Below are 19,523 nucleotides of genomic sequence, written 5' to 3'. Positions count from 1 at the left end.
GAATGTCTTCAAAACCAGGTGACATCAGCTGGCCCTTAGTGACCTCTCCTTAACCCGCTCCCTCTGAGCCTCAGTTTTGCATTATCTTCTCTTCAAGCTGACCCACCCTCTATGACAGTAATTCCCGAAATCTGCAGTGGAGGCGTGATGACCTTAAGCATGTGTTGAGTTACGTGCGAATTCAATTTTGTTGATAATGTGTCCATGGTTAAATCATCATCTCGTGACATAAGAGCTACCCATAATCATCACACATTAAAATAGTTTATTTCTGTTTCCAGTCTGTAATATTCTTAAAATAACATCAGCTTCAGTGCCTGTTCACAATACAAAACAAAAACAACATAAAAAAGACACCATTTGCCAAATAAGTTATTTGTTCCTAAGAGTATCAAAAGTGCAAAATATTCACCTTCTTTTCAGGTCTGTCTCGAAAGTATAATCATCCTCCTTGAAAAACTGAACAGATTCGGCAGCAGACATGCTGCGTTTGTTTCAAGGGACAATGTCAGGTATGTGGACATGACCAACGTTTCAGCTGTAAAGAATGTTTTGCATCAGCTTTTCAAGAATTTTACTTAGAAAAAAATGTTTTGAGTGTTTGCTCCTAATCCCTTTCCCCAAACAATGCAAATCACTTAAAACACATTCAGATCCCACTTCTTTATATAGCAGGAAGACATTTACGTACTGAGTAAGGAGGGAATCAACCTATTATTTGAAACCACAACCAAGTTTTCACGGTCGATAAGCGATGGCAGCAAGCCTGTGGTGCCCAATGGGAGTTAGGGCAGCCTTGCTCGCTGACATGTTGCCTAGCTGGGGGTGATGGACTCGGTGTTACACAGATTGTACCACCGACACCTGGGCTAATAAAAAATTTTTTTAAATGGGTGCATATATCTACAAAGGCTTGCTTTAGGCCAGTTGTTGTCCCCCTCTGCTAAACATGATGCATAGTCTGTATCAATCAGAAAAACCTACCTCTGAAAACATCAGCGTTGTCAGTTTCAAGACACTCGAAGACTAGGAAGTTAACTTAAAACCAAAATTGGGTCTGTGTGATTACATATGTAAGAGGAATGGTAGCATTGGCTGACCAGGACAGTGGCTCATACATTTGACACAAAAGTAAACAAATTCATGGACATGACATTCAGGAGGAAAGGCTTGGGTGGTCAAGGGTAAAGGTCAGTTTAAAAGCTTCCCAGTTTCCTCTTGGAGGACATAGCTACCAGCCCCCAAACGGATCTGTAGATGATTTTTTTGGATTGAAATCTTTCCTAGGAATGTTTTCACTATTATCACTTTCCTTTCTTTATACAAATGAAAGGTGCAGCTGTCTGAAGGTGCCTTCTATTTTAATCATACAGTTTTTTAAAGTGAACGATTCTGGGGTGTTTTTGGTTTTCAGAAATTAAGGTCAGGAATCCCATTAGTACCAGAAATTAAAAAAATAAAAACCTACCACTGAACCAAAACACTACTCATATAAGCAACTTGGCCATAAGAGAGGCAGAAAGTAATTTTGAGGACTTGGTGCCTCACAGAGCCAAAAATGAACTCCCTGATCAGCTCTACCTAGGCCAGGTGCCATGAGATACAGCAATCAGAATAAACATCCACTTTTAGAGGATCATGTGGAAAAATAAAGCCTGGCAGTGATTTATTTTCTTAAATAAAGCTGTAGATTCCATGAAAACTAGGAATTTCTGGGCTCAAATAATTTGTTACTTGCCACTGTAGCTCAATCCAAATGGCTTAGTTTAAAGCAATTACGATTAAAGAAAATATTAACCTATTTTGTCCCATCACTGATTTTGACCCTTCACTTTACAAAAAGGCAACTTGTTTTGACATTTGAACTCTTTGAGGTTGTCCAAACTCCACTGGTGGTGTGCTCTAAAAAGAAAAGGTAAGCTCTCTAACTGGCTGGTAGGGCCCCGCCTGGGGTCCATCGTTCACTGGAGCTCAGCGAGCTGGGGTGCTGATGACAGGTCTGACCCTGTTACTGGTGAAGCAGTTGTAACTTAAGAGTGAAAACAGTTAAGAAGAGACATCAAAATATAGGCCAGAAGCTCAAAGTGAGCAAAACAGGAGTCTAGAACGTGTCTTGGCTCACTTGTCACCAAAGAGGACTTGAAGATACAGCACTTTTGGGGTAACAGTATTCAAAATACAATTGCTGAGAAATTTTAAGTTCCTTGATACAAAGGTATGTCTGATATTTTACTAAAGAGACATCACTGTAGGGAAGAGGTTCCTTGAGCCTGACTCACGGCAGGAATAACGTGTCGTCAGTTTAACATCTACTGGCTTATAGCAGCTTACCTCTACGTTCAGAGAGCAAGATTACAAGTTATGGCTCCTAATATCCATACCCTAAAACTGACAGAGGCAGAAAGGCATCTGAAAACATACAGGTGAATGGCTCAAGGTCATTACAGTACTTCTTGCCACGCGGATCCCTCCCCGGCTACCCTTAGTGCTCGGGAGGGGGCTGATGGGATGCTCACGAAGGCATCGCTCAGGCACTGCCCAGCCCTCCCTTCTCTCGTCTTGGGAAGAAAACCAAAGGTACGTGCAGAAACCCCGCTCAGTCCTAACCTTTTAAAACCGTGGCTGACAAGCTGTTGTAGGAGGATACCCCCCAAATATACTTTTAGCCATTTACTACCCAAAAAACCATTAATGTAAGATCGCTTGGAACTAGGCCTCTTTTGAGACACAGGGCCCAGAAGCTGCGGTGGGTTGTCCCACCGTTACAGCATGCACCGCGGCAGAAGCACGGCCGAGGCTGGGCGGGGGACCGATGGCACAGCGGGCTCGCGAGGTCCCCCCAGGCTCTGCTGCAGGGTCCAGCCCTGTGCTTGTCCCACAGCACAGAGACAGGACAGGGGATGGCGGGGGGGCGAGCACGGGGCGGGGCGACAAAGGAAGAGGGAATGAGCAGTCTATTTTAAACAGCGTGGCATTCAAATGAGGAAAAAAGACCCAAAGGAAAGTATTCTCATCTGGGGAATTCAGCGTGTGGTGTTTTTCACTCCTAGGTTAGAACAGGACAAAGGAAAGATTCTTCTAGCCACTGTTCTGGAAGCATAATCTAAAATCTATACTCTGTCCATTGTGATAGTTTGAGTCCTGAAAATACCTGTTCACAGGGGCCTGTTAAAAAGTCTGAAGAGTTCGAGCCTCTTTTTGAAATTCTCAGTCTAGTTCAGGCCATGACGGGATATAAAACCTCTGTAAGGAGCCTTCCAGCAGCCGTTCCATCCATAAGGACAACTTGCTCAATTTTCCTTTGATGGGCCTGGATCCAAGGCCAGAAGATTTCCCTCGAGGTTCGCCCAGGTGGAGGGAAGAGTCAAGGTCACTGCACGACCCCATGGCTTCCTCCTCTTCGACTGTTTTCTGGGGCTTGAAGAGGCAGAAGTATTTCTTGTGGCCGTTCAGAGCCAGGACGTAGCCCGTGTAGTCCCGTTCCAGGAAATGCTTGTCGTATTGGTTTGGGATCGGGGCCACATCTTGAGCAAATTCTAGCAAGTATTCCAGCCATTCTCTGTGTTTATCTAGACTCAGGAAGGAAAAGTGCAGGCAGCTGCTCCTGTAGGAAGGACAGAGGGAGAACTCAGGGTGTTTCCCAACACATTTAGTCGCAGGGAACACAAGTACCTCAGTCAGATTTTAAATAATAGGAAAAGGCTTTGTGTTGGGTGGGGCCTGAACACAGGAGAAACGAAGGATTTCTGCGGGACCCGGAGGGCTTCTACAATGGCGGCAGGAGCCCCTCGTCCATTTCCTGTCCCTTGCTGGGTGTCACTCACATCACTCTCACTGTCTGGCTTTAGGAAAAGGCACGAGGGCTGGAGAAGAGAGTTTCCTGAAAGGGCTCAGGGAAGACTGAGTTCAAGCTCTTCTGTTCAGAACCAACAGTCAAGGGGAAGAAAGGTCCCCACGTGCTGGCTTAGAGGTCTGGGTTGGGAAGGTCACAGCCAACATCATGCTGCACGGATCAAGCCCCTCCACCTCCCTCCTTACCCAAGTGTGCAGGCTACCCACCTCCTGCTCCCACAGCCCCTGCCCCCTCTCATGGGCACACAGGAGCTCACCCAGTGAACGTGTAGACCTCCAAGGCGAATTTCTGCAGCAGGCTGGTCTTGGTGGAGTTTGACAGGATGAGGACCACATTCACGTGGCCTGGCCTCAGGCGCACCAGGTTACTGGCGTACGTCACATCTGTGAGCTCGGTCACCTCCACAAAGCCTTTTTTAGGAATCTTGCTGTGGAGAAAAACTGAGGAATTAAGATCTTGTAGGGTAAGGGAATGCCATGACTTTTAAAAGGAACAAGTGGAAGAAAATGATATGTTCTAACCAGACTAGATATGTTATTTAATCGTCTCGAGCCTGACACATGAGCAGGGCGGGACTGACCCCGATTTGGTTATCCCGGGCCCATAAGGAGCCTCGCCGGTGCTGCCGTTCAGCTGGTGCAGGAGCGGCTTTAGGACGGGACGAAGGCCGTCAACACAGTTATGGTGACGCACCGTTCTCTGCTTCTGGCTCATCTAGCATCTCCCTGACATGCTTCTTTGCTTCCTTCCCGCCTTCATTATTAAATCTGGGATTGAGAAACTCAGGGTACTGAGGAGAAGATAACTAGTCCTGTGTCTGAACGCCTAGGCAGTCTCAGTCAACGCCCCTCAGCTGCGACTCTTGCCTAAATCCACATCTCACACAAGGAGGGGAGCCAGGGTTCTCAGCTGAACTAGACCCTCGGACGCCGCTTATCAGACCCCGCGGTGTGCGGGGCTGCTGCCGAGGGCGAGGTGCTGGCGTTTGCTTAGGGCAACCTGCTGGGCTCCTTGGGGAAGCTTGGTTCTGTCCTCCCGGTCTTCTCCTGGGCTTCCTCTTTGTCTGGAGGGCTTGACTCTCGCTCCTCATTTGAGTCACTGAAGTAAGAAAAAGGAGTATTACAGAAGGTCTGTGAGGTCTGGGGCTCACCCTTCAGACACGGCACTGAGCAGACATGGAGGCTCTTACCTGAAAGCCTGAACGATGACAGTGCCGAAGAGGATGAAGAGGGCAGAGAAGACCAGGGACAGAAGGGGCATCATTTCCCGCCTAAAATGAAGTTCACAAGTTCTGGTCAGCTCTACGTGGGCTGCTGTGACGTGTCAATGAATGGTTTTAGGTTTCTTCTCTCTGGCTCAAAAAACCCCCTAAACAACCCCAAACCAAAAAGCTTTCACATCAACAAACACCTTTTTTTTTGGCTGCGCCATGCAGCTTGTGGGATCTTAGTTACCCAATCAGGGATTGAACCCGTAACCCCTGCGTTGGGAGTGCAGAGTCTTAACCACTGGACCGCCAGGGAAGTCTGACACTTTCTAATCTCATACAAACAGAGGCTTTTTTGGGTGGAGGTGGTGGTGACAGCAGAGATTTTTCCCTCACTGTTCTAATGCACAGATCACTTATTCAAAAAGTTTTTGTGTCTCAGGCTGTGCTGAATAAATTCTGCAGAGGAAACAATAAGAGGGGTAACAAACGATTTAAGTTGTAAACATGGAGGAACATTCTAACGTCAAGGGTAGTATCAGGTGACTAAAAGGTCTGTGGAATTATTTCCTTTATTTTGATTATGATTTCTTTTCTGGCCAGAATAATTCAGATGTGGCCCAGAGGGGAGGAGAAGGGAGGAAAAAGTTGACTTCTCAAGATCTCCACTAGGTGTTCTGAAATTTTGTTCACGTACAAACACCCATCAAAGGCCTGCTGTTTTTCAGGAGCTGGGTTGGGGGCCAGGAAGCACGAACATGAGTGGGACATGGCCTGTCCTCAGGAGCTCATGGTCTCATTGGGGTGGGAGTGGTATAGCCCTCCCTTCTCCGATTAATTCACTGATTCATTTGTGCATCTATTCACTGGACTCCATGTGTGTCAGGCCCTGTGCTGGACACCAGAGGTGCTCTGATGAAGAGGATGGTCCCAGGCTCTGCTAGCCGGAGGGGCAGCCAGGGGTGATCCTTTCTTTTCCCACCAGTGGGAAAGGGTCAATCAGCAAATACAAAAAAAGGGAAGTCACTGAAAGAAAGAAAAAGGGGAACAGTTGTTGAAAATATGTAAACACTCTTCCACCTGCCTGTGGAGTCCACACTGAAATCAAAGAAGAGTGGACTCTTCTCAAAAGAAAAACAGCGGTCCTGGTAGGTAACAGAGAGAAAGAAATTCAAACTTGGCAATACTCCTACCAGTTGCTGTGAAATATGCTGTCCCAAGAGTCTGAGATGTAGTCAGAAGCAGAATAGAGCCACCGAAGGAGAAAAATCTGTTGAGGGAGAAAAGGGGAGACGGTCAGGCCTGGACCCCTGAGCCCCGGAGGGAGAAGTCCCCTGCCTCCAACATGGCACTGTTGCTCTGGGGGCTCAGGAGCCCTGCCCGGTGCCCGCTGTCCTGGGCTACGTGCTTACAGGGGCAAGTTCATCGGTCAAGTCGGGGAGCACAGCTTCCGAGGACAGAAGAGCTGGGTCTTTCCGCAGTTGGTCAAGATAACCCAAAAGGATGAATTTATCGCTCTCACTCCCGGTCCAGGGATCCTCCAGGGTTTTATACACCACCCTCCCTGCTGTGTTGCGCCTTTCTAAGATAGACACCTGGGAGAAAAAGAGAGGAAAAACCATGAGATTTCTCAAAAGAATGCGAAGTTACTGTTGCTTGGGTTTTTTTGTTTGTTTGTTTTTTGCTGTACGCGGGCCTCTCACTGTTGTGGCTTCTCCCGTTGCGGAGCACAGGCTCCGGACGCGCAGGCTCAGCGGCCATGGCTCATGGGCCCAGCCGCTCCGCGGCATGTGGGATCCTCCCGGACCGGGGCATGAACCCGTGTCCCCTGCATCGGCAGGCAGACTCTCACCCACTGCGCCACCAGGGAAGCCCCTGTTGCTTGGGTTTTTTTCAGGGAGGATGGAAAAAACGGGTCTAGTGAAGCTCAAACACAGGTGTGGATGAGTATACAGTACCTGCAAGAGATTTACATTTCTCTAACAAAAGAAATTAGTTTTGTGGTGACTTTCCAGGGCTTTTGCTAAAGTTAAAGCTCTTTCTTCTCAATAGACTTTGTTCTATAACTTCTGACTTAATGTCATAAAGAAGGAAACCTTTGTTTTTCCGAGAGATTTTTCCATAATTACCAAGATGATGAAAAAGACAGAGAAGAATTTCATGCTTCTGCAGAGAGTGATGATGAAGGAGGGGAAAGGAAGGTGAAATCAATTAGGATGAAGTAAAAGAGGCAGAAGCACAGAAGGGAGACATTTGGAAAGCCTATTACTGGTAGCCTAAGGAAGATTCTACAAACTAGGTACTGTAAGACTAGACCTGCCAAGGGGAAAGACTGGTGAAAAGGGCTGATGCTCTTTAATCTTTACCCAGAGGGAAGATGCTTTCTGTGAAGGTCCAAGGCTGAAAATCTAGGAGGTGAAATCAGCATGGTAAAAGACTAGTTTAGGAGTGCTTTCAAAACAGGCTTTGGACAAGCACAGCGAACTATACTCAATATCCTGTGATAAACCATAATGGAAGAGAATATAAAAAAGAATGTATATATAACTGAATCAATCTGCTGTACAGCAGAAATTAACACAACATTGTAAATCAACTATACTTTAATTAAAAAAAAAAAGTCAAATGGCTTCCAAGCACTCGGAAAACATAGGCAAAACAAAACAGAACAAACAAGCTTCAGAGATTCCTGGACTTCCTGGAATCTATACTGCAAACTCCCGAGGAAGGAGGACACAGAATTAAGTGTCACGTGCGTGTGAAGAGCTCAAGACCAGGACAGCATCCACGACTCACCGCTGATTTTCCTTGAAACGCGTTGCTGTCTGGCAGTAAGGTGTTGGCGAACTCCTGCTGCCGACTGCTGTAGACGTGCACGAACCTCACCGTGTCCTGTGTGTTTGCCAGAGCAAAGGACAGGAAAGCCTCGAAGGGTTTACTCAACTTGGTAGCCTCAGCGGTCAGTAAAACCACACAGTACCTGCATGTCAACAAAAGAGAAGACTTTAATCCCCGAGGCCACGGCTAGAACCTGAATGGCAAGTGAAGGTTCACATTTACAAAGTGAACGAGCATGTTTTAGGAATGAAAGCTTCACGGGGGAGCCTCTAATGAGAGAAAATGTCCAAGGCATTGAGGACCTGCTTCTCTCTAGACTGGTGATGCTCTCCCCAAACCAAACTTCACGACATTTAGAGATGCCTTTGAAGGCAATGGTCACTGAGCCCTTGATGCAGAAGGGCCTTGCAGAAGGCACCTGTGCTAGTCCTCCCACCGCAGGCAGGGCTGGTTGAGCCTATGTGAGGCCAGGGCCACTGGGCCTCATTCTGAAGGGCTTCCTTTGTAGTGGTGCCAAGGGAAAGTTCATCTAATCATTCATTCATGCATTCGTTCTCTCAAATACTACTGAGCACTCAACAGATGCCAGGTAAGACAGACAACGTTCTTGCCCCCATGGAGCTGATATTCCAGTGTGGAAGGCAGATAACAAACAGATAGATGGATAGATCATGACAAGTAGTGACAAGGGTTATGGAAAAAAAAAAGAAGTGAAGGGGAGAGAGTCAAGGGTGGGCTGGGAGTCACGATCCATCAGACTGGCTGAGCGAGACGTGAAGGAGGTGCCGTACGAGGCAGTGGGGTCTGAGCACTCCAGGCAGAGAGTACCGCAAGTGCAAAGACCCTGAGACTGGGGGACTCGATCCAATTCAGTGTTAGGAGGATCGCTGGCTGACATAACTGACTGAGGGTGGGAGAGTGGAGCAGAGGCAGAGGAGGTTAGGAGGCTAACACGGCGGCCTCGATGAGAGGTGACAGTGACCTGGCGAGGGTGGCGGTGCCAACAAAGGGTAGGAGCGCGTGGACTGGGGATACTTTCTGAAGGCGGTATAAATAACAATCCTTAAAGCCCAGGATCACCTGCCTTACATTTAATTAAAGTCTTTCTTCTCTTAGTCTATAAAGGAAACTGAAAAGTCTGGAAACACAGGGAATTTTTCCTATTTTAAACAATATTTTAGTTGTATTTTCACATAACATGATCAAAATGTTTTCCTGTCATATCCAGACAGCTTTCACTCAAATCCAGAGAGCTTTCACAGATGAAACAGCCCTAAATTTAAAGGTACTGATTCATTAATCTGAAAGAGGTATAATAAGTATTTTCCCTGTATTTCCAGACTTTAGACACTCTGTATGAATAAGTATGCCTCAGCCTTGCTATTCCCATTTAATTATTTTACCATTTCCTCAGTACCCTCACTTCTCTACTGTTTAGTCATTAACCTGGCTCCTCTCCAAGACCTTCTCCAAGACCCCCAGAGGCTCAGCCTGTGTGGAATACTCTGGTAGGAACAGTAACTCTCTCCTACTCCATGCTGCTCTACAGCGACCCAGGCTCTCCCTGACACCCGGCAAAACCTACTCATCCTTTAGGGCTCAGCTAAAGTGTTACCTCTTAGGGGATCCTCTCTGGCACACCCAATAATTTGGTCCTAAGGTGCCCTGGACTGTTATACCCCTCACTGTCATAGTTGTTCATCAATATTTGTTACATGAAGAATAAATTCTGACTGTCTCAGGGTCGACGTTTATTGCCTTGTAGTAGAATGCAACATGCCCCTCTGCTGCACTGCTGAGCAGGGGCAAAGCCTTCAGTCCTTACTTCCTCTGTCGGTGAGACCGTTTCACGGGGCAGAGTTCATGGAACAACTTCTGGCTGGTGAGCCTGGCTGCCAATAGATACTTGTGTTGGGTGATAAAGTCATCAATGACCTGTTTCTTCATACCTCGGGCCTGGAGAAAAACCAAGAGACAGTGGATTCTGATTCAGTTTTCTCACTGAAAATGGGCTTTACTTACAGCTTAATAAACATGTAGCTGAGGGACTTCCCTGGTGGTCCAGTGGTTAAGACTCCGTGTTCCCAATGCGGGGGGCACAGGTTCGATCTCTGGTCAGGGAACTGGGATCCCACATGCTGTGTAGCGCAGCCAAAAAAAAAAACACCAAAAAAAGAAGTGCCTGATCCTGGCTAAAATAATAAAACCACGTAAGTCAGACTCATTTGAGCAGATAAACATATGGTGATCTTTTTAAAAAATGCAGGGCTCGGACTTCCCTGGTGGTGCAGTGGTTAAGAATCCGTCTGCCAATGCAGGGAACCAGGTTCTAGCCCTGGTCCAGGAAGATCCCACAGGCCGCGGAGCAACTAAGCCCGTGCGCCACAACTACTGAGCCTGCACTCTAGAGCCCATGAGCCAGAACTACTGAGCCTGCATGCCACAACTACTGAAGCCCACGTGCTTAGAGTCCATGCTCTGCAACAAGAGAAGCCGCTGCAATGAGAAGCCCGCGCACCGCAACGAAGAGTAGCCCCCTCTCGCCACAACTGCAGAAAGCCTGCAGGCGGCAACAAAGATCCAACGCAGACAAAAAAAAAAAAGAAAAAAGAAAAAAGAAAAAAAAAAAAAGCAGGGCTGAGAGCAATGACGTAGCCATTTCAGGTCAAAGGAAAAATCAAGTGCTCTTTTCACTGGACAACTTTTGTATACTGTTTTACGCTAGCAGATTTAAAAAGTCAATAATTTGGAATTTTTAGGCAAACTTACTTCAAGATTTATAGGAAACTGAACAATTGAAAATAAACTCCCAGGGACTTCCTGGCAGTCTGATGGTTAAGACTCTGTGCTTCCACTGCAGAGGGCACGGGTTCAATCCCTGGGGAACTAAGCTCCCGCATGTCTCGCTGCGTGTGGCCAAAAAAGCAAAACCAAACAAACAAAACCCCCCACAAAACTCCAAAGTAACAATGTTACTGAGTATAAAAGGTGGACAACTAAACTGTAATATGACCACTTTGTTATTACTAAATTTCATATATTTCAAAGGACTGAAATTATATATATAGTAGCTTCTCTGACCACATTTAAACAAGAAATCAATATAAGATAGAAACCAGAAAATCCCTTTTTGTTTAGAAATTAAGAAACTCTGAATAACTTATTGACCTAAGAAGAAAGCATATCAGATATAAGAAAATATTTTGAATTTGAAGTGATTAATGAAAATACTATTTACCAAAACTTTGGGACTCAGATAAAGTATCAGTAGTACTTGGAGAGCAATGTTAAAATGAATATAATAGAAAAGAAATTAATGAACTAGACATCCGTATCAAGAAGTTACAGCAAAAATACAACTGTAGAAAAAAGGAAATAGTAAAGATGAATATAGAAATCAATAAAACAAAATAAATATATAAGAAGAAGAATTAACAAAACCAAAATTGGTTCTTTGGAAGAGCTAATAAAATTGACAAACCTCTGGTAAAACCAATCATGAAAATAAGAGAGAAGGCACAAATAACCATTATCAAGGATGACGAAGGACTTCTCTGGTGGTCCAGTGGCTAAGGCTCTGTGCTCCCAATGCAGGGGGACCCAGTTTGATCCCTGGTCAGGGAACTAGATCCCACATGCCACAACTAAGAGTTTGCACGCCGCTACTAAAGATTCTGCATGCCACAATGAAGATCCTGCACGTGACAAAGAAGATCCCAAGTGCCGCGACTAAGACCCGGCGCAGCCAAATAAGTAAATATTAAAAAAGGAAAAAAAGGGACCTCCTTGCTGGCGCAGTGGATAAGACTTCATGCTCCCAATGAGGGTTCGATCCCTGGTCAGGGAACTAGATCCCGCATGCGTGCCGAAACTAAGAGTTCGCATGCCACAACTAAGGAGCCTGAGTGCTGCAACTAAGGAGCCTACTGCAACTAAGACCTGGAGCAACCAAAAAAATAAATAAAAAAAAAATATATATATTTTTTGCGGTACGCGGGCTTCTCACTGTTGTGGCCTCTCCCGTTGTGGAGCACAGGCTCCGGACACGCAGGCTCAGAGGCCATGGCTCATGGGCCCAGCCACTCCACAGCATGTGGGATCTTCCCGGACCGGGGCATGAACCCGTGTCCCCTGCATCGGCAGGCGGACTCTCAACCACTGCGCCACCAGGGAAGCCCTAAATAAATATTTTTTAAAAAAAGGATGACAAGTAGGAATCACTCCCTATGTTGTAGAAACTAAAAGTATATACATATACATATATATATACATATACATTTAAATTTGAAAATTTGGATGAAACAGAAAAATTTCTAGAAAAATAAAACAACATCTGAAAAAGAGAAGAGTTAAATAGTTCTATAACCATTAAAGAAGATGAGTCAGTAGTCAAAAATCTTTCCTTAAACACAAACGCAGGCTGAGATGGCTGTACATAGGTGGTTTTGACCAAACTTTCAAGGAGGACAATCTAATCTTATACAAAGTCTTCCTGAGAAGAGAAAAAGGGAGAACACACCCCATCTCGTTTCATGATTCAAATCCTCACATGGGCATCTTGAGATAGAGAAGTTAGAAGTCAATCTCATTTCTGAACATAAATGTGAAAGTCCTAAACAAAATGTTAGCAAACTGAATATGGCAATATAGTGAAAGCAAAATATAAATAATGATCCCGTTGGATTTATCTCATGAATGCAAGTTAGGTTTAACACTAGAAAATGATTAATATGATTTAGCCTATTACAGAACATGAAAGAAGAAAACTCTGGATAATCATAATGGATGTGTAAAAAGTATTTGATAAAAATCAACACCATTCATGTCAGAAAAATTAAATTGGTCTAGTGTCGGCAAGGGTATGGAGCAATGGAACATTCACACATGATTGGTGGACATGTACTCAGGAAAACACACTAGCTAATAAAGTTAAAGATATATATATATATATTTAATCATTAAAAAAAATAAAGCCATATATGTTAACATAAATAACTTTTTTTAAACATTAAAAAAAAACCAAACACAGTAATTTCCAAAACCAAAAAATGCTTAGTGAGAAGATTAACACTGCTTTACATTTTTACAAATCTTTTTAATGTCTGGTTTCATAGAAGAGGTAGGTGGATTCTCCTATCTGCTTCTATATACAATCGGGGGTCATATATTGTTTTGGTTGAAAATCCAGCCTCACACAGATATATGGTTAGAAAAGGGAGGTTTATTTTAATAGCTTTTCAGATAACTATGGATATTCTTCTTTGCCACTACACCGAAACTGGACAAATGGTAGTTTCTTAAAGGTTAGTTGCTATGTGGATTCAATGAACTTCTTTTTTTTTTTTTGGCTGCACTGCATGGGGGATCTTAGTTCCCCAACCAGTGATCGAACCTGTGCCCCTGCAGTGGAAGCGCAGAGTCCTAACCACTGGACCGCGGGGGAATTCCCATCAATGAACTTTTAGTACTCTGTTAAATTAAAATTCACTGATCAAAAATAAAGAAGGTAAAATTCACTGATCGCCTTGCACTTAGAATGGATCTTTTATCATGCATGGTCATTCGAAAAATATTGGTTCACTGATCTCCCAGATGCTGACAAATTTTCTTATTCATATGAAAAAATGCATCACATCGATGAACCAATCTCATAAGAAAGTTTGAGAAGCTATCAAGGTCATGATGACTGACACAAATTTTTCAAAATTATAATTTCCTTGGAAGCCTGGATTCTATCGTCAGCAACAGATACTGTGAGTGGTTTCCCTTAAAGTGCCAGGCTCACTTCATTCATTTTAAAGAAAATGTCTGCCTAACTCTGAGTAACCATAGTTGTCCGTCAATTATTCTTTCAAGTAAAAAATGATGTTCCATCAAAAAAAAAAAAAAAAAAAAAAAGAAAAGTGGCTAGTTCAAAACTCCTGAGTTAGGCAACCACACAAATATTTGTCCCCAGGACACCCTCTGCAACTTGGCCTGCAGCAGAGCTTTCTGCACGCTTCCTATTTTGTCACAGAGAACATTAAAGACACCAGAAAGACGTGGACTTGAGTGTCAATTTACCTATTAATAAAATTCATACTTCTTACTGCTTCTTCAAGGCTATTCAGTGAAATGAGCGTTGATCCTCTGTGTTGTCACGGCGAGTGCTTAGGAGTGAAGAACACACGGCCACCGGCAGCCTGGTGCCCGGGCCTTGGTGTGTGCACTTGGTGTTATGCACTGGAAAGTTTACCCACCATTGCTTTTGCACCATCGTGCAAGCGTCAACACAGAGAGAAGACAAATTATGTCTTAGTGGTTCCTGTAAAGACAGCTTTGATCTCACAGACTCTCTTCAAGGGTCTTTCGGATCGCCCCACCCCTAGGGGTCTGTGAACCACATTTTTAAAACTGCCGTTCTGTAGAAACTTGTGATTGGGTACACTGGGATACATGTGATGTCCACGGCATCACTGGTCCTAAAGCCCCAAAATGTCCATCAACAGAAGAATGAATAAACCCATTATCGTGTGGCCATAACCACTGTACAGCAGATGAAAACAAATTAACTAGAGCTCAGAGAGACCACTAGTGCCACGAGGGTTATACTAAGCCCGTTGCCATTGGGAAGACTCAGTTTATGTTAAGAATGCAGTTTTAGGGCTTCTGTGGTGGCGCAGTGGTTAAGAGTCCGCCTGCCGATGCAGGGGACACGGGTTCGGGCCCCGGTCCGGGAAGATCCCACACGCCACGGAGCGGCTGGGCCCGTGAGCCATGGCCGCTGAGCCTGCGCGTCCGGAGCCTGTGCTCCGCAACGGGAGAGGCCACGACAGTGAGAGGCCTGCGTACCGCAAAGAAAAAAACAATGTAGTTTTATATTCATAAAGAGCAAACTGGTAAAGCATCCATTGTACCAGTAATTTTGTTAATGTAGCTGATGAACGATTTTCCCCAGGGAATAAGTAAGTAACAATTCCCAAGAGTACAAGCTATCACTAAAAAGCAATTTAGGAAATCTTACAGATTCATCTTGGATTGAGATGACCTTCTTTCCTCTCTTCCACAACTGGCATTTGTTTGCTTCCTGACCCTCTCTTGGCTCCTTCTTAGTCGCCATCAGGCATCCCCTCTTTTTATTTGCTGGTGATTGTCCAGAGCTTTGTCCTTGGCTGCCTTCTCTCCATACTTTACATACGATGCCTGGGAGATCTCCCCACACTAAAGACTTCACCCTCTCACCAGTCACTGACAATTCACAAATCTCTATTCCAGCCCCTCCGCCTTTCCTTGGATCTAGAGCCCTGCCTGATGGGCATCTCTCCTTGGGTCTCCTGAAGGCAGTTCTAATTCTTATGTCCACAACTGAACTCATTCCCTTCTTCTTAAACCTGCTCTCCCTTCCTTACTGTCCACTTTCCCCGTCTGGTTCTGTCACACACACCACCCCTACCCTAGTCCCATAGTCTCAGGACCCCTTCTACGTCCACATGGCACCCGGAGGAGCCCTACATCTTAGTGACACACCTACTACAGTGGACGGTCTCTCTCCTCTCCTGACTGTGAGTCAGAGGAGGACAAACACTAACACTGGATGTCGGAGCTGTTCTGTAATTAGTGCTCAGCAGGCAGGCAATGAATGTATTGAATGAATGAAATAAAGGATTTTAGAGAACTTCTCTTTCTTCTCTTTCTAGCCTCTCATAAGAGAAAGTATCAAAGGCGATTTAAAAAAAATAACATTAAAAATATTAAAAAATACATGTTTATTATAGGGATTTTAAAAAATCTAAATATTGAAATAATATATAATTCTGCCATCAAAAGATAACCATTAATGTTTTGATGTATTTATTTCTAGTTTTTTCCTATGCGTACACATGCACACATGCACTCACTTTACAAAACTGAGGTCAGTGAATAATCTGCATATACAATTCTGCATCCTGCTTGCGCTGTAACATTATGTTAGGAAAATTATCCCCATCATTAAGTATTCTCGAGTTGCCACTTTAAATGGCTATATAATAGTCTCTGGGATGTACCAATAATTATCCTGACATTGGATGTTTATATTTCCCCCTCATTTTTGGCATTAAAAATGATATTTAACATCTCTGTATGTAATTCTTTGCCCGAGTTCCTATTCCTTTAGGATAGAGTCCTAAAAGGTAATGTCATCTCCCTCAGGTCTTTACTCGTGTCACCTTAATGAGGCCCTTCTTGGCTGCTCCACCTTAAAAATGTGAGCCCTCTCCCCTAATACCCTACGTTCCTCTTCCCTGTTTTATTTTTCTCCTTGGCACGTATCACTATATAACATACCACGATAGAGTATTTTATGCTGATTCTCTGTCGTCCCCACTAGAACACAGGATGGGGAATTCTGTCAGTCTTGTCCAGGGCTGCACCCTCAGCACAGAAAGCAGTGTTTGGCACACAGTAGGTGTGCTCACCTACTGTGTGCACTCAGGAGTGCTCTTCTGCTAGGCAGTTGATGTTTTATCACCCAATCGCTTTTCTGAAAACTTCTGAGGCTTCTTCCAGCAAGGCAAGAAAGAGAAGTCCCTGTTTCTCTGTAGTCTCAACTCTACTGAGTATTTTTCCTTCAAAAATCTTTAACAATTTGATGAGAGAAGAAAATGTTTTGCTTTCCTCTGATTATTAGTGAGATTTATTTATTTGCGGTACACGGGCCTCTCACTGTTGTGGCCTCTCCTGTTGTGGAGCACAGGCTCCGGACGCGCAGGCTCAGTGGCCATGGCTCACGGGCCTAGCCGCTCCGCGGCATGTGGGATCTTCCCGGACCAGGGCACGAACCCGTGTCCCCTGCATCGGCAGGCGGACTCTCAACCACTGCGCCACCAGGGAAGCCCTGAGATTTATTTTTTTTAAAGGTGTTTATTAGTCACTTGAATCTCTTCTCAGGATTTTGTTCATTTTGTTTTGGGGGGAAGTTTTAAAAAATTTTTTTAAAATTGAGGTAAAATTCACATAACATGAAATTAACCAATTTAGTGTACAATTCAGTGGCATTTAGTACATTCAGTGTTGTGCAACCCTCATCTCTATCTAGTTCCAAAACATTTTCATCACCCTAAAACTCTGTACTCATTAAGTGGTCATTCTGTACTCATTAAGTGGTCATTCTCAAGAAGTTTTGGGTTGATCTCCTTGATTAGAAGAAGCTCATTAGAAATTAAAGATAATGATCCTTTTTATATTGGTTGTAATTACTTCTCTTATTGTTTAATAAAAAATTCTTAAGTATTTATATAAAAATTTAAAATTATAATCAAGTTATTAAGATTTTCCCCAATGTTTTTAGCCCTTCCCTATCTTAAGATCAGATAAATATTCAGTGTGTATATATATATATATATATATTTTTTTTTTTTTTTTTTTTTTTTTTGCGGTACGCGGGCCTCTCACTGTTGTGGCCTCTCCCGTTGTGGAGCACAGGCTCCGGACGCGCAGGCTCAGCGGCCATGGCTCACGGGCCCTGCCGCTCCGCGGCATGTGGGATCCTCCCAGACCGGGGCACAAACCCGTGTCCCCTGCATCAGCAGGCGGACTCTCAACCACTGCGCCACCAGGGAAGCCCAGTGTATGTTCTTTAACTTAGTTTATGGGTTTTTTTTCCAGTGATGTTATTTAGTTAATTAATTAATTAATTAATTAATTAATTTTTTGGCTGTGCTGCGAGGCATGTGGGATCTTAGTTCCTGACCAGGGATCAAATCCGCACCCCCTGCAGTGGAAGTGCGGAGTCTTAACCACTGGGCCGCCAGGGAAGTCCCTAAAGGAAGAGAGTAAAACTAGTTTCTTCTCCTCTCCTGCTGTGCTTGATTTTGCTGTTTATTTATATGACACCCTGAGATAAAATGGGAGGGCCATCTTGAAACAAGGTGACACTCACATACCTGGATAGCATCTGCAGGCTTGTGTATGTGTTCTTTAAAGATCAGGATGGTGGGGGCATAGACATTGACGTTGTATTGCCTCGTCATCTCTTCCGCCCCTCTCAAACCGACATACACGTATCCAAATGACAAATAATCTTTATATGCGAAAGCAGTCAACTGTTAGGGCATAACAGAGAGGAAGAAATGAAATTGATAGCACAGCATCTAAATTAAGTGTGACCTGTCCTCATCAGCGGGTGGAGACGAACGCTAGCTTATACAGCCCCACTCGGGCTGCTACACCCTCGTACCCCTGTAGGAATTCTATGGTGTTCCATGAACAAAAACCGTACCAACAAAGCTAAACAACAACTAATTCTTTTTTTCAGACAGAGCAAGATATTCATCTTACTGCGATCTGTACTGGGTGGGAGGTTTGAGGAATGACCTGTACCCTAATTATGTAAGATGGCAGTGACCACGCCAACGGTTTAGCACTTTCCTCTCCCATCTCATGTCACGGTGATAACCAGAGGGGTGCTAGATAGAAGTATAGTATATATTCAGAGGGCAGGTTTGGAATCAGGCTACAAGGGAATCGATATTCAACATGGCAGACCTTGGGCAGGTTATACAACCGCTCTAAGCTTCAGTAAAAGTAGGGATAATAATCTGTATCACTGGGTTCTTCTGAAGATTAAATGCTATTATGTGTGTGGAAAGTACTAACACAGTAATAGCATCAGGAGGTCCTCAATGTATGGTGCTTAAAGCAAATTTCTGGTCTTCAAGCATTTCCCTTGGGATGAGCTATTACTCACAAAAAAGAAAATCACCAAAATAAGAGAAAACATTACCCCAGCACCTAAAGTACCTTGTAGATCAGTGGTACAACGGGCATTTGGTCAAACAGAAGGACATGCGGTTTATTCTCTTGCTGCCAGCCAGAGAGGAATCTGACATAATTTTTATGTGTAACCTTAAATTGAATAAAGGATGTTAGTTTCAACATTTAATTCTTAACAACTGCATTATAATCCAGTCAGGAGATAATTAAACAAAATCAAATATGTGTAAAAGATTGTTTTGTAAAAAATGCAGACAACTAATTTTTTGCCTTTGACTAAAATTAATTAAAAGAACAGAGATATTGATTTCATATTTTCATGTGATCCAACCCTTACAGCCTGAAATCATAACCTTTTCTGAAACAATTACTGACCATATTATTAAAAAAAAAAAGAGCTTTCAAAGTTGGCTCTTGCTCAGTTACAGACTGCACTTTTTAATCTATTAGAAGATAATGCAACAACTGCTCTTTTAAAATGGCTTAAATAAAAGTAAGTGGGCCCACCCCCACCTATACATTACATAAGTTCATTCACCGCCATATGAATTGCTACTTTTGTGTTTCCCTGTTTATGCCTTAAAATAATCCCAAGAAAACAAATTAAAAACTTGAATTAAATTTCTATCTAGAAAATATGTTCATAGTAGTTCAAAAAAGTTTACCTTTCCACTTTGCTTCCAGAATGATCTATATAAAACCTCAATCTCAGCATTTCACCCCACTGCTCAGCCCCTTTCAATGGCTCCATCACCTGCAGGCCAAGTCCAAGTTCCTTAAAGGAGACCCTCACAGTGAGATTCCCGTTAACCCCTTTAATCTTGTCTTCTCCCACTCACTAATGACTATTTCATACAAAGCAGGCTACCTCTGTATGCCTGGAACTCATTCCCT

The 19,523-nt window shown here is 43.9% G+C and overlaps 1 protein-coding gene across 4 annotated transcripts in view; it reads right to left on the bottom strand.

Annotated features, from left to right (window-relative positions):
- Window positions 1-242: 242 nt before the first annotated feature.
- Window positions 243-19,523, bottom strand: part of DNAJC16 (DnaJ heat shock protein family (Hsp40) member C16) — a 39,629-nt gene continuing 20,348 nt past the window's right edge. For 3 of the 4 annotated variants that reach the window (XM_082612318.1, XM_082612317.1, XM_082612320.1), the window contains 10 exons: window positions 18,657-18,761; window positions 17,801-17,959; window positions 9,724-9,854; window positions 7,857-8,040; window positions 6,473-6,655; window positions 6,254-6,330; window positions 5,043-5,123; window positions 4,853-4,951; window positions 4,110-4,280; window positions 243-3,604 (listed from right to left, as the gene is read on the bottom strand). In XM_082612318.1, the coding sequence (XP_082468444.1) occupies window positions 3,208-3,604; window positions 4,110-4,280; window positions 4,853-4,951; window positions 5,043-5,123; window positions 6,254-6,330; window positions 6,473-6,655; window positions 7,857-8,040; window positions 9,724-9,854; window positions 17,801-17,959; window positions 18,657-18,761 (1,587 nt within the window). In that variant the 3' untranslated portion in view covers window positions 243-3,207. The remainder of the gene's footprint in view (window positions 3,605-4,109; window positions 4,281-4,852; window positions 4,952-5,042; window positions 5,124-6,253; window positions 6,331-6,472; window positions 6,656-7,856; window positions 8,041-9,723; window positions 9,855-17,800; window positions 17,960-18,656; window positions 18,762-19,523) is intronic. The other variant, XM_082612319.1, reaches the window with a different exon arrangement.

This window comes from Mesoplodon mirus, assembly GCF_964341445.2.
Source record: "Mesoplodon mirus genome assembly, chromosome: 3".
NCBI classification, from domain to species: Eukaryota; Metazoa; Chordata; class Mammalia; order Artiodactyla; family Ziphiidae; genus Mesoplodon; species Mesoplodon mirus.
The sequence above is the reverse complement of the archived record's forward strand: the minus strand, read 5'-3'. Positions and strand labels throughout refer to the sequence as shown.